Raw genomic sequence first — 22,205 nt, 5'->3', positions numbered from 1 at the left:
CTCTGTGGAAACACTGCTTGGTGCCTCGTCTGAGCTGCTGTGACTTAGATGACCATAGTAACTAATTAGATTACCATAGTAACTAGTTAGATTACCATAGTAACTAGTATATCATGCAAAAGTACAGATTCCAACCTTTAAATACTTTGTTTTCATGGAATCTACTTTCATACCCAATCATGGCACCCACCTGTTCCCAATTTGCCTGTTCACCTGTGGGATGTTCCAAATAAGTGTTTGATGAGCATTCCTCAACTTTATCAGTATTTATTGCCACCTTTCCCAACTTCTTTGTCACGTGTTGCTGGCATCAAATTCTAAAGTTAATGACTATTTGCAAAAAAAAAAAGTTTATCAGTTTGAACATCAAGTATGTTGTCTTTGTAGCATATTCAACTGAATATGGGTTGAAAATGATTTGCAAATCATTGTATACCGTTTATATTTACATCTAACACTATTTCCCAACTCATATGGAAACAGGGTTTGTAACAGTGAATAATGTATGAATTTACCTCTGAATTTCATTATTAATTATATCAATTGTTTTAAGTAAACTGTCTATTTGACAGTAAAAACTTAACATTTACAAAATTTTACTGTAAAATATATATACAGTATATATATATATTTTTTACAACATTTTACGGTAAATGAAAAAACAGTACCACTGTTTTTTTGGGGGGAGGGGGGGTTTACGGAAATAACTGGCAGTTTAGTTGCCAGAATTTTTGTGTTAAATTGACATTGTTTTTTACAACATGATATTGTTCATGGAAAAACAGTACAAGTTATTTTTTTATTCTGGCAACTCAGCTGCCAGTTTTTCTAGCGTAAAAACAAATGTACCATTTCCATTTACAGTAATACTGTCATGATCCGTGGCCCGGATCATGTTTTGTTATTTTCTGTTAGTTTTGGACTCCCTAAGTTCCTGTTTGTGCACCTCTGGGTTTGTTTTAGTTTCCATGGGAATTAATTGGGTTCACCGGCCTCTGGTTAGTGGTCGGCACGCTCACCTGCTGTCGACCACTAATCAGAGAGCTATTTATTCTCGTTGCTCGCCACACTCGGTCTGGCTTCATCATTTGCTGTATGCAACAGTCACGTAGGTTGATTTCTTGTTTCCTGGCTGAAGAATCCTGCGCTAAGTTTTTGTCTTAGCTTCCGCGTGCGATCGGCACGCATCCCTTTTGTTTGTTCCCTGTATTTTGTATCTCATCTATGATTTATGATAAATAAATCATCTACTACCTCACGCTTTAATCCGGAGTCTTCCGTCTGCATCCCGGGAGAACGGCCGCGCATAAAGATGTGTCCCCCGCGTGACAGAATGAAGCCAGCAGCATAGTTCCCCCGCAACGGACGTCGAGGAGGTGGACGCAGGTATGTGGAGGGTGTTGAGCGCGATGAAGGCGGAGACGCTCCGCTATTCCCCCGTGGAACTCGAGAAGATGGTGTGGGGGCCTAGTGGTTCACTCGTGCCCATCCACTCCCTTTGGCCCGAGGACATCGCCGCACCGCAGTACCGGACGCGTTGGCGAGGACGGAAGCCGTCCAAAAAGGCTTCGACTTGCCGTCAGGACGCGTCAATCACGCAAACTCCTCCTCTGGACAAAAGCAGGCCACAAACAGCCCAGTCTTCCCCTCAAATGTTTGGTAATCCTATCCATCATTTTGCCAAACAGTTCACCGACTGGGCTGTCAGTCAACTGGAGGTCCGCACCAATGACGTCACCCCTCCCACTGGGAATGACGTCAGAGATCAAGCCTTTTTTTTACAGACACACTCACCAGGTTTGTCCCTGTCCTGCAGGACTCAAGCTCCGCCCCCAATGACTTTGGCTTCGCCCCCAGTGACTCAGGCCCCGCCCACATCAGCAACTTTTTCCTCTTGTCCTTCCACACAACCTCAGGTGGGGGATGGAAAAAGACACTATGGACAATCAAAAGGGGAGGAGTCTTTTTTTGTGGACATCTGGAATATGTCCTTAAGGGGGAGATACTGTCATGATCCGTGGCCCGGATCATGTTTTGTTATTTTCTGTTAGTTTTGGACTCACGTAGTTCCTGTTTGTGCACCTCTGGGTTTGTTTTAGTTTTGGTGGGGATTAATTGGGTTCACCTGCCTCTTGTTAGTGGTCGGCACACTCACCTGCTGTCGACCACTAATCAGAGAGCTATTTAGTCACCTTTCCCGCCACGCTCAGTCTGGCTTCATTGTTTGCTTCATGCAACAGTTACGTTAGTATTTCTTGTCTCCGAGTTTATGCTTCCTGTGCTAAGAGGTAACCTTAGCTTCCCGAGAGATCGGCACGTTTTACTTCTGCTTGTTTTCTGTTTTTGGTACGCATTTGATTTTCGAAGATTAAATCATGTTCCTACCTGCACGCCTTGTCCGGAGTAGTCCGTCTGCATCCTGGGAGAACGAACCCCGCCGAAAGATGCGACCCCCCCACACGTAACAAATACACCGTTAAAAACAGCAACCGTAGATTTTACAGTCAAAAACTGGCAGCTCAGTCAACAGAATTTTAACGCAAAAAACTGTAGTCGTTTTTTTCAATTTACAGTAACATGCTGTAAAGAACAACGTAAAATGTATTGTCATATTTATTAATTTGATAGGTAGTTTGCTGTAAAGTTAAGTATTTTTATTTAGACAAAAACATGTTTGGAAAGTATGATAATATACTGTAATATTTGTTGCAATATTGGATACTATTAAAGTTTAAAAGGTATGCAATTTCAAGCAGTACATGTATTTTTTCTGTCAAAATGAAAAAAATCAATTACATTTAGTGAGAGAATGTTAAGTACTTTATTGACACATATCATTTCCAGGTGGGCCAGATAAAATGATGTCGCGGGCTTGAGTTTGACACCGGTGTTGTAGTTGAATTAGAAAAACAAATGTCTGTTACTTTGTGTTACGTTAGGCAAACATTGTCCACACAGAGTTGCAAACAAGGAGTGAAATAAACCACTCTTACATGCATGCCAGTTTTAAAGGCCTACTGAAACCCACTACTACCGACCACGCAGTCTGATAGTTTATATATCAATGATGAAATCTTAACATTGCAACACATGCCAATACGACCGGGTTAACTTATAAAGTGCAATTTTAAATTTCACGCTAAACTTCCGGTTGAAAACGTCTATGTATGATGACGTATGCGCGTGACCTCATACGTCATCAGCAACACAACCAGGAGGACTTTGAGATGGATAGCAGACGCGCTAGCCGCCGACCTCACCTTGACTTCCTCCATCTCCGGGCCGCCGACCGCATCTATGATCGTCGCTCCGTCGATCGCTGGAACGCAGGTGAGCACGGGTGTTGATGAGCAGATGAGGGCTGGCGTAGGTGGATAGCTAATGTTTTTAGCATAGCTCTGTGAGGTCCCGTTGCTAAGTTAGCTTCAATGGCGTCGTTAGCAACAGCATTGTTAAGCTTCGCCAGCCTGGAAAGCATTAACCGTGTATTTACAGGTCCATGGTTTAATAGTATTGTTGATTTTCTGTCTATCCTTCCAGTCAGGGGTTTATTTCTTTTGTTTCTATCTGCATTTAAGCCCGATGTGCTATCACATTAGCTCCGTAGCTAAAGAGCTTCGCCAATGTATTGTCGTGGAGATAAAAGTCACTGTGAATGTCCATTTCGCGTTCTCGACTCTCATTTTCAAGAGGATATAGTATCCGAGGTGGTTTAAAATACAAATACGTGATCCACAATAGAAAAAGGAGAAAGTGTGGAATCCAATAAGCCAGCTTGTACCTAAGTTACGGTCAGAGCGAAAAAAGATACGTCCTGCACTGCACTCTAGTCCTTCACTCTCACATTCCTCATCCACGAATATTTCATCCTCGCTCAAATTAATGGGGTAATCGTCGCTTTCTCGGTCCGAATCTCTCTCGCTGCTGGTGTAAACAATAGGAAAATGTGAGCAGTCCTTCCTCCGGTGTCGTCACGCTACTTCCGGTAGGGGCAAGGCTTTTTTTTAATCAGAGACCAAAAGTTGCGAACTTTATCGTTGTTGTTCTTTACTAAATCCTTTCAGCAAAAATATGGCAATATCGCGAAATGATCAAGTATGACACACAGAATGGATCTGCTATCCCCGTTTAAATAAAAAAAAAATCATTTCAGTAGGCCTTTAAATAAGATGTCTACAGGCAATCTTGGGACACGTCCAAACATTCAATAGACTAGTGCATAGCCAGTAGTCTCATGAACGGTGACATTGTAGGCGAACGTCAATGTGTGGATCTGCTGCGCCCATTCTTGTTTGGTTTGAGAGGGAGCATACCCAACATGTTGCCAAGAGTGTGGGTGAATCGTTCCGTGCCACCATTGCCCGAAGGGTGATAGGCAGTGGTATGGGACTTGGCAACTCCAAAAAGCCACAGCAGTTCACAAAACTGTTCACTCCATAAGTTGGGGCCTTGGTCTGAATGTATTTCAGGAAACCTGTAGACACAGAAGAAACAGTCCCATAGATTTCTGGCGACTTGCTTGGTAGTTTGGTTCCTGCAAGGCAATGCATGGTCCATCTTAGTAAAAGGGTCAGTGACTACAAGCACGTCGACAAATCCCTTGTTCACCATCAATTGATTTACGTGGACCCCGACTTAAACAAGTTGAAAAACGTATTTAGGTGTTACCATTTAGTGGTCAATTGTACGGAGTATGTACTGAACTGTGCAATCTACTAATAAAAGTTTCAATCAATCAATCAATGCCTAAAACTGACTAGAAGTGGATGCAAATCGCTCCATTGGCGCTATTGTCTTGATACTCAAAGGGAGCTCGTGTTGTATATTATGTTTATTAAAGTTTAAGATTAAAGTACCAATGATTGTCACACACACACTAGATGTGGTGAAATTTGTCCTCTGCATTTGACCCATCCCCTTGGGGAGCAGTGGGCAGCAGCGGCGCCGCGCCAGGGAATCATTTTGGTGATTTAACCCCCAACTCCAACCCTTGATGCTGAGTGCCAAGCAGGGAGGGAAACAGGTCCCATTTTTATAGTCTTCAAACTAGTGTTAATGTTGTCTGTCTATCTGTGTTGGCCCTGCGATGAGGTGGCAACTTGTCCAGGGTGTACCCCGCCTTCCACCCAAATGCAGCTGAGATGGGCTCCAGCGACCCCCCGCAACCCCGAAAGGGACAAGCGGTAGAAAATGGATGGATGTTTATAAACTCAGGAAATGCGTCCCTGGACACATGAGGACTTAAATTATGACCATTGTATGGTCCTGTAACTACTTGGTATCAGATCGATACCCAAATTTGTGGCATCATCCAAAACTAATGTAAAGTATCAAACAACAGAGGAATAAGTGATTATTAAATTTTAACAGAAGTGTAGATAGAACATGTTAAAAGAGAAAATAAGCAGATATTAACAGTAAATGAACAAGTAGATTAATAATCAGTTTTTACAGTTTGTCCCTCATAATGTTGACAAAATAATAGAATATAAATTACACAGTATTTTACTGCATACGTCAGCAGACTAATTAGGAGCCTTTATTTGTTTACTTACTACTAAAAGACAAGTTGTCTAATATGTTCACTATTTTATTTAAGGACTAAATTGCGTTAATAAACATATGTTTAAAGTACCCTAAGATTTTTTGTTCAAATAAAGATAATAATGCCATTTGTTGTGGTCCCCTTTATTTAGAAAAGTATCGAAATAAATTTTGGTACCAGTACCAAAATATTGGTTTCGGGACAACCCTAGTCTGGAGAAGATACTGTAGCTTCGTACTCCTCAACAAGTCCTACAAGACCCAGGTCGCCCAACCCACAGTTAAAACTTGTTACCACCTTGTAAAACTCACCAACAGTCTGGAGTCTTTCTGTAACTCAAACCTTCAAACGGCTCTACACTCCACCATTGTTGTTTTGCTCGTGAATGCACATGTTCTGGGCTTTCACACAAATCTCCACAAAAACACTTATTTGGACCCAAATGATATTGTTTGAATCCGTTTTCAGCTAGAAACATTCTCGTCCACACAAAGCTTTTAATGTTGAGTCCCCAGATTTGTCATATTTGAAATATTGCCATGAGTTTTAGTGAGCACTTAGGCCATAGTAAAACCTTGACACAGGTTTCTACTTTATTCAGTTGTGATGATTCATAGCTCCAAAAATGATTGGAACTGGTGGCAACAATTAAATTAACCTTATCTAAAGTCATCACGTCCACGTTGAAGCATGCTTGCTAATGTTGCTATTCAAAGTATTCAGCTATTCAAGTACTGGGAATAGACTCAAGATAAGTGTTTGGTGTAATGGCATCATGGGCAATCCTAAATAAATAATGTGGGATCAGCAGCACATAAATCCCACTAAGTTGATGAGATAGTTGCAGTGTTCCCCAAAGGACGGAAATCTGAGGTGGTGTTCGAGAATTGTGAGATAGCCATTTTGCATCTTAACATTGTTTTGCACAAACTGAGTAAAAACCATGAAAAGCATAACAAATGTGTTTAGAACTACCAGAGAATTATCTTCTGTGGCTTATTTTGGTCTTTTTTTCTAATGTCACAAGACTCGCAGTTATGTGTAGTGGAAAAGTTCTGTAAGAGTCCTTGTGATAGCTGTGTGTGGGTGTGGCCCCCTGAGTTGGTGTTGGGGTGCTTGTGGTTAAAGACTATGTTGATAGTCAACTAGTCATCAAATATCTTAATGATTCGTCGACTAATCGGTTTATAATGCGTACACATTAAATGGCTCTAATTTAGCCATCGACTTTTACATTCAGCTTGGGATATTTTTAGGGATGTTCTTGCGAACATTCATTCATAACTACCGTGTTTTTCGGACTATAAGGCGCACTTAAAATCCTTTAATTTTCTCAAAACACGACAGTGCGCCTTATAACCCGGTGCGTCTAATGTACAGAATAATTCTGGTTTTGCTTACTGACCTCAAAGCTATTTTATTTGGTACATAGTGTAATGATAAGTGTGACCAGTAGATGGCAGTCACACATAAGAGATACTTGTAGACTGCAATATGATGGCAGTCACACATAAGAGATACGTGTAGACTGCAATATGACTCAAGTAAACAACACAAACATTTCATATGTTCCATTGAAAATATAGAACACTACACACGGCGCTCAAAAATCTATCACAATTTTAAGTAGGACTTTGGTAAGCTATGAAGCCACACCGCTTGATGGATTGTACTGTGCTTCAACATAGGAGTATTATTATGGTGTGTGTATAAAGTAAGACATATTATCTGGCGTTTTGTTTCGCAATTTTATGCAAAAGCAACTTTTTTTACCTTCCGGTACCTGCTGATGTGTATTTGGGATCTGCATAAGTCCTGAAAAATTGCGCGCATCCGCCTTTGTAGTCTGTGTTGACACCATAGTCCATAAGCTTCTTCTTTTTCTCTATGTTCTTGTTATGGGACATTCATCCTCCGCTGTTGCCATTTCTAATATAAAGTAGTGTAAAGTTCTTACTTATATCTGTCAGTAAACTCGCCATGAAAGCAGTAAAACATACCGGTGTAGTGAGTTTACATTATTCACCCAAGGAACTTTAGTTATTAGAGTGTTCCGGTCGGACGGTTTTTCACGGGACACATTTACGTGCGGTTACCGTTTCTTACTGTGCCTTTTTCATTGCACTGGAAATTGATGATGCTTTAAAAAGTACTAGAATTTATTTAGACGAAGTTTGGCTGGCGGGCTTTGGCTAAATGATAGTTAAAGTTATTTTTCACACAACTTCGTTTCACACTTGTTTGCTAGCTAGCAAGGTAACAATCTTACCGAGTTGAGACCGTGTCGTGCAGATGTCCGACATTCCCTCGCTTCAAATGCTCGTGTAACACAAATGTCGTAAAAACAAGATCTACTTTGCAAAGTGAGCAAGGTTTTCATGTTTTTAACAAGACGAAGAGGAAATTTTACCGCACTTTACGTGTTTCCCCCGTGATGTTGTTCGAGTTGTTGCGCTTGCATCCCTCCGGGAAAACACGAGTGATGACTGTTGTCGACAAAAAAATTTGTCTGGCGACACATTTCATTGTCGATATTTGTTGACAATATCGACAAATAGTTGCACCCCAAGTTGTGGTAAGACAAAGGCCTGTTTTGTTTTCCTATAGAGAGATTTTTAAAAATAAGTCCTCTAAAAGTGAAGGGGCCTTCTCACATTGCCAGTTTGGTCACTCGTCCGACAGAAAAATGAAACACGTAAACATTTTAGTGGCGGTTTGAAATGGGTCGTGTTCAAAATGCCTTTCACTGTTTGCACCGCAAGATCCTTGACAATGCCGGGTTATCACTGCCGTAATCAGCCAGTCACAGACTAATGATCCCTCCTTACTCTGTCTACTTATTCTCCGTCAGACCAGTGTCATTTTTTTATTAGTGAGGGCCAAGTTTAGTTTTGGTGGACTCAATGTGTCCGAATAAGAAGATGGCAGTTTACATATGTTTCCATTTCGGTGTCCAGATTCCAAGATTCCATATGTGCTGTCACGTGATTTTGTTCAGCTCAAGAAACTATGCGACCTTTAACCAGTCCTCTAACGTCGTCGGTGCTTGAAGGGGCTTTCTCACATTGCCAGTTTAGACGGCGGTTTGGCGGTTCGGCCATTCACCGTGCTTCGCCAAAGACCGTGTTGACACTGAACAGAAAACCTGGTCACTCGTCCCACAAAAAAATTATAATGCCGGGTTATCACTGCCATAATCCACCCGTTACAGATTAATGATCCCTCCTTGCTCTGTCTACCTATTCTCTGTCAGACCAGTTGTGGTATCATGTTTTTATGAGTGAGGGCCAAGTCTAGTTTTGGTGGACCAAATGTGTCCGAATAAGGATATGGAAGTTTGCTTCAGTTAAGGTCTAAAATAGAAGTGTGCTGTATGTTTCCATTTCAGTGTCCAGATTCTCAAGATTCCATATGTGCTGTCACATGATTTCTTTCAGCACAAGAAACTATGCGACTTTTAACCAGTGCCCTAACAACGTCTGTGCTTGAAGGCCCCTTCTCACATTGCCAGTTTAGATGGCGGTTCGGCCATTCACCGTGCTTCGCCAAAGTACGTGTTAACACCGAACAGAAAACCTGGTCACTCGTCCGACGAAAAAATGATAATGCCAGTGTCACACCCCGCCTCAGGTGAAGGTAATGTAACCTTTGCAAACCAGGGGCCGTACTTATCAAGCTTCTTAGAGTGCCATTTTACACTTAAGTCCTGAAAATTTGCGAAATTTACTCCTACTCTCAAACTTAAGAATAAAAGCTTTTTATCAACGTTCTTAAGTCTAAGAATCACTCCTACTCTCCACGATATTTAAGAGACCTTCAGAGGTGTCTTAAGTGGTTAGGAGTTGCCAGCAGGGGATGGCACTGAGGCGAGAGACGTGCGCGAACGTTCATCTTTGTTTGATGACGAGCAGCTGATCAAACGGTATCGTTTAGACAGAGCAGGTATTATTTTTGTCACAGATTTAATAATTTTCGATTCCTTGTTGATTTCTGCATGTGGCTGCAGTGGACTAGTATATATAGAGCCACCCACACCAGTTTCAAATTAGTTGCCTAATTAATGAATTGGAAAGAAAATGTTATGAGAGTAGCGTATGTGTGTGGCACACACATTCGCTAGGTTACAGCATGTGAGGTGAGTGACGTCAGTGAGTGTGTGGGCGAGAGAAGAGAGGGAGCGGTATTGTGAGTGCGAGCGGGGACTAGTTTGTTTTGTGTTGGATTGGCTGTGTGCAAGCAATCAATAAAGCAAGATTTGCAACTAATCGCCGGACTCATCATTCACTCTAAAGTCGTCCGCTGTGGAGACCCACTGCCGGGTAAAGTGAAGGGTGTTGCCCCGAGCATACATCCTGGAGAAGTGTCTCCCCTGCCTCTTTGTTACGGTCTGGGAGCAGGAAGCAGGAAAGGTGCAACAAAAAGGAAACATTTATTTTTGATTCATTGCCAATATTGTTTGTTTGTTTTGTATTATTTTGTAGTTTATTGTCAATATATACACTCCCATTGTCCACTTAAATATTTCTAAGATATTTCTTTATTCTTAGACAAGGGATTCCCTTCCGTGATTGGTCATTTCTATGGACACAGAAATGACGTCACCTAAAATTCCGTTTACGGCACATAGTAATGTCGTAATTCAGCTCTGAGTGTGACACTTAAGATTCAGTCCTACACTTCGCTGAAAGTGTGAGTAAGACGCTTGATAACTAACTTTTAAGTGCAGCTTTCAGCGAATAATTTATTTACTCTTAAGTCAACTCTTAGCAGACTTCTTAGGAGTAATTCTAAGAAGCTTGATAAGCACGGCCCCAGACTTTCAAACCAAGGATGGCAAGGCACGCAGTTGGTAACAGTTTACAAACATTTATTTAAATCCCAAAGTGTCAAGAGGAAACAAAGCACCCAAAATCTCAGTAGATGTTTGATGAGCTCCTGCTAAGGCATACTTGCCAACCCTCCCGTTTTTAGCGGGAGAATCCCGGTATTCAGCGCCTCTCCCGACAACCTCCCTTCTCCCGACAAACTCCCGGTATTCAGCCGGAGCTGGAGGCCACGCCCCCTCCAGCTCAATGCGGACCTGAGTGGGGACAGCCGTTCTCACGTCCGCTTTCCCAGCAGCTTGCCTGCCCAATGACGTCATAACATCTACGGCTTTTAGAGAGTAGAGTGCACAACAAGCAGAGAGAGTTCTTGGTTTCTTATGTGGGTTTATTGTTAGGCAGTTTCATTAACGTCCTCCCAGCGCGGTAACAACACACAACAACAGCAGTCACGTTTAGTCTACTGTAAAGCAGTTCGTCTGCCATAAACAGCAATGTTGTGACACTCTTAAACAGGACAATACTGCCACCTACCGGATTGCCTGCAGAATACTGAAATTCAAGTATGTCTTTTATTTATATGTATAATAAAATAAAAATAAAATATATATATAGCTAGAATTCACTGAAAGTCAAGTATTTCATACATATACAGTATATATATATATATATATATATATATATATTTATATATATGTATATATATTATATATATATATATGTGAAATACTTGATTTGGTGAATTCTAGCTGTAAATATACTCTCCTCTTAACCACGCCCTTGACCACGCCCCCAAACACGCCCCGCCCCCCCACCTCCCGATATTGGAGGTCTCAAGGTTGGCAAGTATGTGCTAAGGACAGTGAACCTCCTCTGGCAGTGACAGACAGCAGACTGTCAGAAAAATGGCATTTTCCAATTTAAATAGCTCATAGCCCCGCCCACTAGCTGGGACCAATTTGACAGGGGGAATTAAGAATGCCGTTCTTTTGTAAAGTACACCATAAATAACCATCACACATCTAAAAGTATTCACATAGTACTTTTGCATTTGTAGAGCAGTCATGTTTGTATACAGTGTATTCAGGCTTAGGTAACATAACTTTTAAATGTCCAGTGTCCTTCTGTAACACCCAGCTTTTGAGAACGATGGTTCAGCCCAAATTAGGCCTAATTAGTCAAGGCAGGTGTGTTCACCTATATAAAGCCCTCAGCCCCACCCTGACTCTTTTAGCCACCCGTTCAGAGCCATGGTGAGTGACAGGTTATAATTTGTTTGTTGAGCGCATGCTAGTGATGGGTTGATGAGGCGTCATGAAGCGTTTCGACACATTGCAAAACTGTATTGATACTGTGTCACTAAATACTGACATCTGCTGGACATTAAAAATCCCTACAGGCAACCTATGGACCGACTCAACTGGCACTGATTTTATGACCTAGTATATACAATAATATAAACCAAGTCATTGTATTTCAGTTAGGATTATTTCATATCTTCATTTAAATAAAAATATATTTTTATCTTTTTTAGATACAGTCAATAAACATGTATCATAACATGGAAATCTAAGAGAACGTGTTGTGAATGATTACTTTTTTGTTGTTCGGTTTGTACTTCATGAAGTTTTGCACTTGTTGTGTTTTTTTGTGTGTTTTTTTGTTTGTTTTCATTATATTTGGATGTAATTGTTGGTTTATATGATATCCATTAAGTAAGACTACCGTATTTCCTTGAATAGCCGCAGGGGCGCTAATTAATTTAAAACCTCTTCTCACTCCTGCGTTTACCAAAAGCATGCGGGATTGGCAAGCATGCGTTAATTATTTTAAAACCTCTTCTCACTCCGGCGCTTACCTTGTCATGAAAAGCACATTTAATAAAAAAAACTTTATTATGGTCTTACCTTTAGGTATAAATGAGTCCATGCGCAGCTCCTATAGAAGTCTTCCTTATCTTTCTTCAGTTTTAAAAGTGTCTCTGTCTCGATGGAGATCTTCCTTTAAGTATTACCTCCTGCTTCGATTGAAAGTCCAGTTTAGAAAACTGTTTTATTTTAGATATGTAATCCTCCATGGTAAAAGTGCAAGCAAACAATGGCTCCTCACTCTTGCTGCTTGTTGTCTTCTTCTGCAGTACCAGCAGTCGCAAGAAGGATCACTAGCGCCCTCTACCACCAGGAGGCGGAAGTCATTTAATGACTCACACATTGGCGGAAGTGCCAAGCATGCGCTAATTATTTTGAGAAACGTGTTTGACCCGGCTGTAATTCTAGGCAGGCGAATACTATATTCCCGGCGGCAATTTAAGGAAATACGGTATGTATTATGTTGAAGGGGGCAGGAAGATATAAGATTTTTCTTCATCCTGCTCCTTCTCAGGCATTGATGTGTAAATGTATAATTGAATAATTGAGGTATAATTGTCTATCGATCAAAGATGCACATCAATGAAGGAGATACCGGTAAATAAAAATGAAATGAAATGAGGATGCTTGTGGACTGGGAATTTTTTTTATTTTATTTTTTTACACATTTTTATAAAAAAAAAAACAGTTTTTCCAAAGTATTTTAGACGATTTCTCTTCTTAGTTATTATTTCTCCGGCTGTAGAAAAGACCCGCTCACAGGGCACAGAGGAGGCAGGAGTGCGACACAGTTCGCGTATCGGTCACGTGACCAAAACAGCTCATGATCGGTCACGTGACCAAAACAGCTCATGATCGGTCACGTGACTTTCTAAAAGCGGTACGCGCACCGACACAGGGTTTTGCTCTATGAGCTCGACGCATGCGCCGATGCATCGGTGTTGCCGGACCCATCACTAGCGCATGCTTTTCACTGACTCAAACAGATAGAATGCTTGTTGTTTGTCCAAGTTGTGCTTCCTTACAGATGTGCACGGTTTGTAAAGAAGTTTAAGGTCAAACAGTGACAGTGGGGGGGGGGTCAAACTGTCACAGCCGGGTTATCACTGACATTATCCACCCGTCACAGACTAATGATCCCTCCTTGCTCTGTCTACTTATTCTATGTCAGACCAGTGGTGGTATCATGTTTTTATGAGTGAGGCAGTTTGCTTCAGTCAAGGTCTAAAAGAGAAGTGTGCTGTATGTTTCCATTTCGGTGTCCAGATTCCAAGATTCCATATGTGCTGTCACGTGATTTTGTTCAGCTCAAGAAACTATGCGACCTTTAACCAGTCCTCTACCGCAGTGGTCCCCAACCACCGGGCCGCACAAGAAATGTAAAAAAAATAAAAACAATTTTTTGTATTAAATCAACATAAAAACACAATATATACATTATATATCAATATATATCAATACAGTCTGCAGGGATACAGTCCGTAAGCACACATGATTGTATTTCTTTATGAAAAAAAATACCCCCCCCCCCGGTCAAGCGTTGACCGGTCCGCAGCTACAAAAAGGTTGGGGCCCACTGCTCTAACGTCGTCGGTGATTGAAGGGCCCTTCTCAAATTGCCAGTTTAGACGGCGGTTCGGCCATTCACCGTGCTTCGCCAAAGACCGTGTTGACATCGAACAGAAAACATGGTCACTCGTCCGACCAAAAAATGATAATGCCGAGTTATCACTGCCATTATCCGCCCGTCACAGACCAATGATCCCTCTTTGCTCTGTCTACATATTCTCTGTCAGACCAGTGGTGGTATCATGTTTTTATGAGTGAGGGCCAAGTCTAGTTTTGGTGGACCCAATGTGTCCGAATAAAGATATGGCAGTTTGCTTCAGTCAAGGTCTAAAAGAGAAGTGCTCTAACCACGTGGTTAGTGTCCGCCCTGAGATCTGTAGGTCGTGAGTTCAAACCCCGGCCGAGTCATACCAAAGACTATAAACATGGGACACATTACCTCCCTCCTTGACATTCAGCATCAAGGGTTGGAATTGGGGGTTAAATCACCAAAATGATTCCCGAGCGTGACCACTGCTGCTGCTCACTGCTCCCCTCACCTCCCAGGGGGTAGAACAAGGGGATGGGTCAAATACAGAGGGTAATTTCACCACACTTAGTGTGTGTGTGACTATCAGTGGTACTTGTATTATTATTTATTATTAAGTGTGCGTATGTTTCCATTTCGGTGTCCAGATTCCAAGATTCCAGATGTGCTGTCACATGATTTTTTTCAGCCAAAGAAACTATGCGACCTTTAACCCTGTCACCCCTGTCCAACGGAGTCAAAATTAACACCGATACATACGGTGTGACTCAGGGGTGCTAGCTTGCTGTTAGCGGTGAGCTATTGTGTGTTTAGCTGTTGTGTAGCCGCCAACTGTTTACCCTTTGAAAGGACTAAAAATACTGAAACAAAGCAACGTGTGTGTTTATTGGAGGACATTTAGATGTTAACTGGCTTGTATCTGACATTTTAGATACGAGCTGATATAATCCGATACTCGCTTTTTGGCTGATATTGGACAGATAACCGAATCCACATGGGGATTAAAGTTGTTGTGTCTCTGCCCGTCGCAGGTGTCGCCATAGTTCCTGTATGCACCAACAGGAAGGCGGTGTCGAGTTATCTCTCACACACACACACACACGCCTGCTCCATGGAGATAAAAGTGTGGCGAGGGCCCAGGCAGAGGTCGAGATGAGGGCAGCGGGAACATCCCAGCCAATGCTGACACAACGGACTTAACGTCGGCTCGCCGTCACGCGTCCCGCTGATGCCCCGCCCCTTCTCCAGCCCAGCCATGTTGCTGAAGAGGAAGCTGTACGTGGTGGTGGTGATCGCCGCCGTCCTCCTCCTCATGCTCGCCAGTCAGAGTATCCAAAAAGGGCATTTCCTGTCTTTGTACTTGGACACGCCCCCCAGCCTGGCCACACCCAGTGGGAAATCCTTCCGTAGGGAGACAGGTGAGTATCGTTGTGTTTACGGCAACATTTGAGGTCTGGTAGTAAGGAAAGACCAGATGTAATGGTTTTGTGTTTTGGTCCATGCTCGGGTTGTACGCTATACCGGTACTAGTATAGTACCGCGATACTAATGAATCATATTCGGTACTATACCGCCTTTAAAAAGTACCGTTTTTTTTACGGGCATGGCGGCGCGTCGTCACAACATGACATTGCTGGTTTTACAAGCAGAGGAGCATGTTCGGCAGCGCACACACACGGAGTACTTACAAGCAGACACAGTGTGTAGACAGAAAAGGGAGAATCGACGCATTTTGGTGTAAAAACTAAAGATAAAGGTGAAGTTATAACACTGAAACACCCTCAGACAGAAGTGCCGACTTCGCAGTCGGCAGTGTTTAAGCTACTTCTAAATCACTAATCCTGGCCTCCATGGCGACAAATAAAGTATGTTTCTTACAAGTACCATTATCAGTGGAGGACGAGGAATAGCTAAACATGCTTCATGACACACCGTAGCTCACCGGCGTCACCGCTAATGACGCCGTTCCTGAATGTAAACAAACGCCATGGGTCCATCAACTGTAATGATACCAAGTAGAAGAGCGTATCTCGTCGTTACTACTATGATTACATCGATATTTTTCCGCATTTCAAAATATTTTTTCCTTTTTTTAAAATTCATATTATGTTTAAAAACTCAGGAAATATGTCTCTGGACACTATGAATATGACCAATGTATGATCCTGTAACTACTTGGTATCGGATTGATACCTAAATTTGTGGTATCATCCAAAACTAATGTAAAGTATCAAACAAGAGAAAAATAAGTTGTATTACATTTTAACAGAAGTGTAGATAGAACATGTTAAAACAGAAAATAGTAGATTAATAATCACATTTTCCAGCTTGTCTTTTATAATGTAGACAAAATAATATAATATAAATGACACAATATGTTACTGCATACGTCAGCAGACTAATAAGGAGTCTTTGTTTGTTTACTTACTACTAAAAGACAAGTTGTCTAGTAGGTTAACTATTTTATTTAAGGACTAAATTGTAATAATAAACATACGTATGTTTAATGTACCCTAAGATTTTTTGTTAAAATAAAGCCAATAGTGACATTTTTTGTGGTCCCCTTTATTTAGAAAAGTATCAAAATACATTTTGGTACCGGTACCAAAATATTGGTGTCGGGACAACCCTAGTCCGTGCTAATATGTAGCTTGAATGGAATGAAAACTGTTGATAAGTGGATGGTTAGAAAGCTGTTCAATGATTGGTCGGGAGGATACTGGTCCTGCTTTCCATTGTTTTATGACACTGCTGCTTTGTGGTTGCAGCTCCTCCTGATGGCGTCTCCGCTACACACGTTCCTCCCAGCGCCGCCAAGCGCGAGGCGCAGATCAAGAACTCTGAAGTTGTCCCCAGGTAACACGGAGAAAGTGAGCTCGTAGTCCAAACATGGAGTTGACGCTTTGAACGTCTGTGTCGTCCTCCCAGGCTCTGCGGTTGTTCCCAGTCCTGCGTCTCAGATCTGGGCGCGTCAGACTGGTTCAGCCATCGCTATGATCCCCAACAGCAGCCCTTCCTCCAGGACAGCAACATGAGCTTGGACCCTGACGCCCTCCAGTGGTGGCTGGTGAGGACTACAGTACACAGCACACCCATGGTGGCAGTCTTCGGCCACCTCACCAGGGGCGGATTAAGAAATTTTGGCCCCCTGGGCCTGACATGGTCTTGGCCCCTCAACCCCCCGCGCGTGTGGGCGCACACACACGCACGCACTATGCAAGAAATACTGTATACTGTGAACAGACATGCACACTGTACTGTACAGAAGAGTGCACATACTGCACACACACTATTAGGTATACCACACAGACACTGACAAGCACAGGTTTCACACAGACACAGGGGGAGGGGATAAATGGCCTAAAAATAAACATTTTTGAAAATGATTACGCCCACTTCAGTGATGGTGCATTGGGTCATTTGAGAGATATTATGTATTGGAAGTTGGTAGCTATCATGAAATAAACCCCCCAACCCACCCAAAAAACTAAATCGGACATGATTTTTGCCCCCTTTTCCTCCCTTCTATCATTAAAAATAAAATAATATCTTAGGAAAACACATTGGCATAACGGCAGCTGTGCAGCAAATTGAGGCTCAAAGTCTGTATCTATTTGTGGTTAAGCTTGAGGAGAAGGAGAAAGGTAAAATGATAACATGCATCGGAGAGCACCACAAAGAAAGGTGTAGGCCAGTTCATGGTACAAGGGCTGCATGCAGGTCAAGATAGCCCATTTCCAAGAATGCTATAGTGGCTGGACAGGCACTGGACATGTCCTGAACTCAGTGTCAGACGTGGCTGCCGAATACTTGGATGAAGTGAAGCAGCTGACAGATCTCATGCTGCCCCATCTGAAGACTGTCCTGGCCAGGCAGAGGATGGATGAGGAGACCTTCCCAATGGACCCTGTCAGTGAACAGGCTAGTAACATTGATGGCACCCCTGTGCACAACATTGGGATGGAGAGACAATGTGGCAAGGTGGACTACAAACTGAAGAAGTTGGGCACACTGAACGCAGTCAATAGGTCAATAATTTTACAGAAGAGCCAGGAGCTTCAGAGGTTTCAAGGCAGCAGCACAAGCAAAAAGGGAGGTTGAACTCAACTGGAGTAAATTCATGAAGGCAAAATTCGAGAGTAGGGCAGATGAGAAACAAGAGATGGCTCAAAGAAAGGAGACTAGACATGCTGGACACACTGAAATCTTTTGATGGCCCCTTCACGATAGTGGGGAAGTTGAAAAGTTCCTTGTGGATGAAAGTCTGCACAAGAATGCAAAGCTGCAGAGAATGAAGCTTGAGGTTCAGTTTGCCAGAGAAAGCACCAAGCTTCTGCCTAAAGTCAATCCTATCTTCACAATCCAGGTGACACTTCCCAGAAATGGCAAAAGTGCAATTCTCCAAGTCATAATGGATACTTAGAATTTTATGGTGGTGGTAAGTATTCATGAAAACAGGTAGCCTAACATTAGTGAATGGGTGAATTCTGGAAATAACCTAAAAATCTTACACAGTGCACCTTTAAGCAAGGGGTTTCTTTCGTGCTTTCAATTTTGCAAAATCATCCACCACATCATTGAAGTCCAACTCTCTTGTCAGCTCACTCTCAATTGCCATTAGAGATAACGCATTTAATCTTTTCTGAGTCATTCTTGTGCGCAGCTCATTTTTTACTCTTGACAAAAGAGAGAATGAGCGTTCTCCCTCACAGTTACTGACCGGTAGAGTGAGAAAAATCTGTAGCGCAATGTATGTATTAGGAAACGTAGGCTGTAGTCCAAAATGTATTATTGTTTTGAGCAGTCCTGAAGGGGTCCTCTCCTCATCAGTGTTGTTGAGCTGTATAAAAGATTTGAACTGTATAAGCTCCTGTCCAAGACTTTCATTGAGGTCAGATGGGTATGATTCAGTGAGAATCTTGGCCTTGTGAAGGACTGAAGCATTGGACTCTGTATCCAAAGAGAAAAGGACACTGAACAAATTGTTCAGATGTTTGTAGGCCTCCAGACGGTGATTAAGGCTTGAACTCAGTTGATCAATAGAGGCAATAAATGTCTCTATTTGAAACAGTTGCCTTCCCTCAAGCACAACATCTGGGGATGCTGATTCATCAGCAAACTTTTTACGTTTCCTCGTCCGTTCAGCCCTGTAAGATGGGGTGCCACCCAACATGTTTAAGGCTTTCTGCTCAAAATGATCAAATAGATCTCTTTGGGAGAGAACAAAGGTGCGCAGAGATTCCAGCAATCTAACTGCTGTACCAAGGTCCATGTCTGCTTTTTGAAGTTGCAGACTTGTGGCCTGAAATCTGGACAGAACAGTGTCCCAAAAGCCTGCCATGAAGGCCATCTCAAGTGAATCCAGCTTCCGCACTAGACTGTCAGCTTCAGTTCGTGTGTCTCGTTTCTCTGTGTCATCAGTGGAAATAACCTGTAGTGCTGCTTTTATTTTACTGTAGTTCTGCCACAGTGCTTTGGTAGATTCTGCACGGCAACTCCAACGCGTGTTGGATAAAGCTTTAAGTGTGAGATCTATGTTGGAATTGCCAAATACCCTGTCCCATCGGTGTGTGGATGCAGTTGTGAAGTTGTAAATAGACTGAATCAAGTCAAAATACTTAGAGACTTCATTTCCACATCTGTCAATGCTGTTGACTCCCACCAAATTCAAAGAGTGAGCTGCACATGGAATATAGTGTATTAATGGGTTGCTTTTCTTTAAGTGAGCCTGCAACCCATTATACCTCCCTGACATGTTGCTGGCATTATCATAAGCCTGCCCCCTGCAATTTGACAGCTCTAACCCTAGATTTTCCAACACAGACATGACACAGTTAGCCAAACTTTCACCTGTATGGCTAGTAATGGGCTCAAAACCCACAAAGCGTTCAACAACACTGCCCTCTTTGCTAACAAAACGGAATATGAATGTCAATTGGTCCACATGAGATAAATCTGGGGTTGAATCCACAATGATAGAGTAGTATTTGCTTGCTTGCAGTTCATCTGCTATAGCCTGTTTGGTTTTTGCACCCATCAATTCAATGAATTCCTCACAAATGGTGGAGGACAGATATGAGGTATTACCTCGACCCATCTGCCCAAACTTTCTGATGTGATCCTTTAGAAAGGGATCAAATTCAGCCAGGACCTCCAGAATACCAAGGTAGTTCCCATTGAGAGGAGACCCTAACGATTCATTTTTACCCCTAAATGCAAGGCCCCTTTCTGCAAGGAATTTAATGACTGCAACAACTCTTTGTAACACCTGCCTCCAATAGCTGCTCTCTGCCTGAAACTGTTTGAACAGGTCTGCATCAACTGTGGCACCTTTGGCGCGGTTCAAGACTGCTTGCATGCAGGTTATGTGCTCAGCACTTCGCTCATGTTCACCAAATCTTTCTGAGTGTTTCCAATCACAATAGCCTGTCACAAAAGAATGCGTTTTTGGGGAAAACAGTTTGCATGCAAAGCAGTAAACATTACCAGTAGAGGGAGAGTACATCAGCCACTCTCTTTGTACTCGTTGTCCATTGGGCAAGTGTGAAGTAAAATGTTCATTGTTTAGGCATCGGGTTTTGCCTCCTAGCCCACTGTTCCTCACAGAAGCTGGATAATGGCTGTGACGGTTGTGAAATGATTTTGCACCTCTTTGAATAAGAACTTCCTTCATTGACTCAGTGAGGGTCTCAGCCCATTTAGCGGGATCACTAGGTAGAGTTGTCACTGTAGATGGTGTTGAAGAAAGATTCAGCTCATTTTCTATGCTGTCCAGAGGTGCAGTGACCTCACATTCATCCGAGCAACTGGCTACTGCTGAATTGGTTGAATCATAAGCATCAGAAGCATTTGGTTCAGTGTCTACACTTGTAGTGGTCTCAGGATCTTGGGAGCTACATGCTAGCTCAGGTGCATTGCTAACCTTAGCTGAATTTGCAGTAGCATTTATAGAATTGCTTTCAGCAGATGTCTTTGTACTGAAGAAGCTGGAGATATTTGGAACACTCTCAAGTAAAACTGATTCCTTTTTTTTCTTTTCTTGCTGAATTTTTTTTCTAGCTCCTCCACTTAAACGTTTATGATCCATATTTCCCTTCTTTCTTTGCACATTGGCTCTTTGCCTATCACAACAGATAAACCAACTATGTGTGTGTGTGTGTGTGTGTGTGTGTGTGTGTGTGTGTGTGTGTGTGTGTGTGTGTGTGTGTGTGTGTGTGTGTGTGTGTGTGTGTGTGAGTTTGTTTGTGTGTTTATGATCGGTGCTGCTTCCTTCAAGTGTGTGAGGTGATTTAGAAAACTAGCAACCCAGCATCAACACTCCAAAGCAGAGAATAACAGCTTACTAGCATAGACAATTGAGAGCAGAGAATCAACTGATTCGTCTGATAGACAGCAGGAGAGCAGAGTGGTCAGTGATGATCGAATCAAGAAAATGTCTAAATGGCAAGGGAACAGACTGATTTGTACTGAGGAGAAAGAGAGAGAGAGCCAATTACAGTGAAATATATTCCAAAAGAGCCAAGTGACTAGCTGAAGGCAGGGACAAATGCCTTGGAGTGACCAACAAGAGTGCAAAGTACCAAATGGCAAAATGTGGAAAGACCAACAGGCAGATCTGCTTTTACCTCTTATCTTCACAACCAAAAAGTTGCTAAATGATGTTTTCAGTCGCTAGCCAGGTATGGCCAAAAGACGCGAAATCTAGCGGCAAAGTCGGTCAATCACACTGACAGTGAAACAAATATTTTGAAAAGATAATAATTGTACACCTTTGTGCACTTTAGTCTTCTATCTAAATATTTTCACAAAGGACACCAAGGCAGCTTGCTAGCTATGATGGGAGCAACAATGTCTGATAGACAGCAGGAGAGCAGAGTGGTCAGTGATGATCCAATCAAGAAAATGTCTAAATGGCAAGGGAACAGACTGATTTGTACTGAGGAGAAAGAGAGAGCCAAGTACAGTTAAATATATTCCAGAGCCAAGTGACTAACTGAAGGCAAAGACAACAGCCAGATACCTTAGCAGAGACCAACAAGAATTCAAAGTACCTAATAGCAAGATGGCGAGACCAACACAATAAATTGTATTAGGATTTAATTTATTAACGTTAATCTTAACAGCCAAAAAGTTGCTGAATAATGTTTGTAGTCGCTAGCCAGGTATGCCCAAAACAAGAGTCGCTAAACCTAGCAGCAAAGTTGCTTAATTGCAACACACTCTAGGATTCAGGGGAATTAAGGATAATAAAGATATTAATTGTACAACTTTTTGTACTTTTTTTCTAGTTTTTTGAGTCGCCAGCCATGTATGGCCAAAAGTCGCTAATTGAATGCCAACGTTGCTTAATCGCCAACACACTGGGACTCACT

General features: G+C 42.3%; 1 protein-coding gene across 1 annotated transcript in view; it reads left to right on the top strand.

Moving 5' to 3' along the window:
* st3gal8 (ST3 beta-galactoside alpha-2,3-sialyltransferase 8) overlaps window positions 1-22,205 on the top strand; it is a 71,967-nt gene that overhangs the window by 14,842 nt on the left and 34,920 nt on the right. The window contains exons 2-4 of the mRNA XM_062055865.1: window positions 14,865-15,251; window positions 16,602-16,689; window positions 16,762-16,900. Of these exons, the coding sequence (XP_061911849.1) occupies window positions 15,062-15,251; window positions 16,602-16,689; window positions 16,762-16,900 (417 nt within the window). The 5' untranslated portion in view covers window positions 14,865-15,061. The remainder of the gene's footprint in view (window positions 1-14,864; window positions 15,252-16,601; window positions 16,690-16,761; window positions 16,901-22,205) is intronic.

The sequence above is a fragment of the Entelurus aequoreus genome, linkage group LG01 (assembly GCF_033978785.1).
Source record: "Entelurus aequoreus isolate RoL-2023_Sb linkage group LG01, RoL_Eaeq_v1.1, whole genome shotgun sequence".
Classification (NCBI taxonomy): Eukaryota; Metazoa; Chordata; class Actinopteri; order Syngnathiformes; family Syngnathidae; genus Entelurus; species Entelurus aequoreus.
Note: the sequence above shows the minus strand (reverse complement) of the source record. Positions and strands in the feature narration are given on the sequence as shown.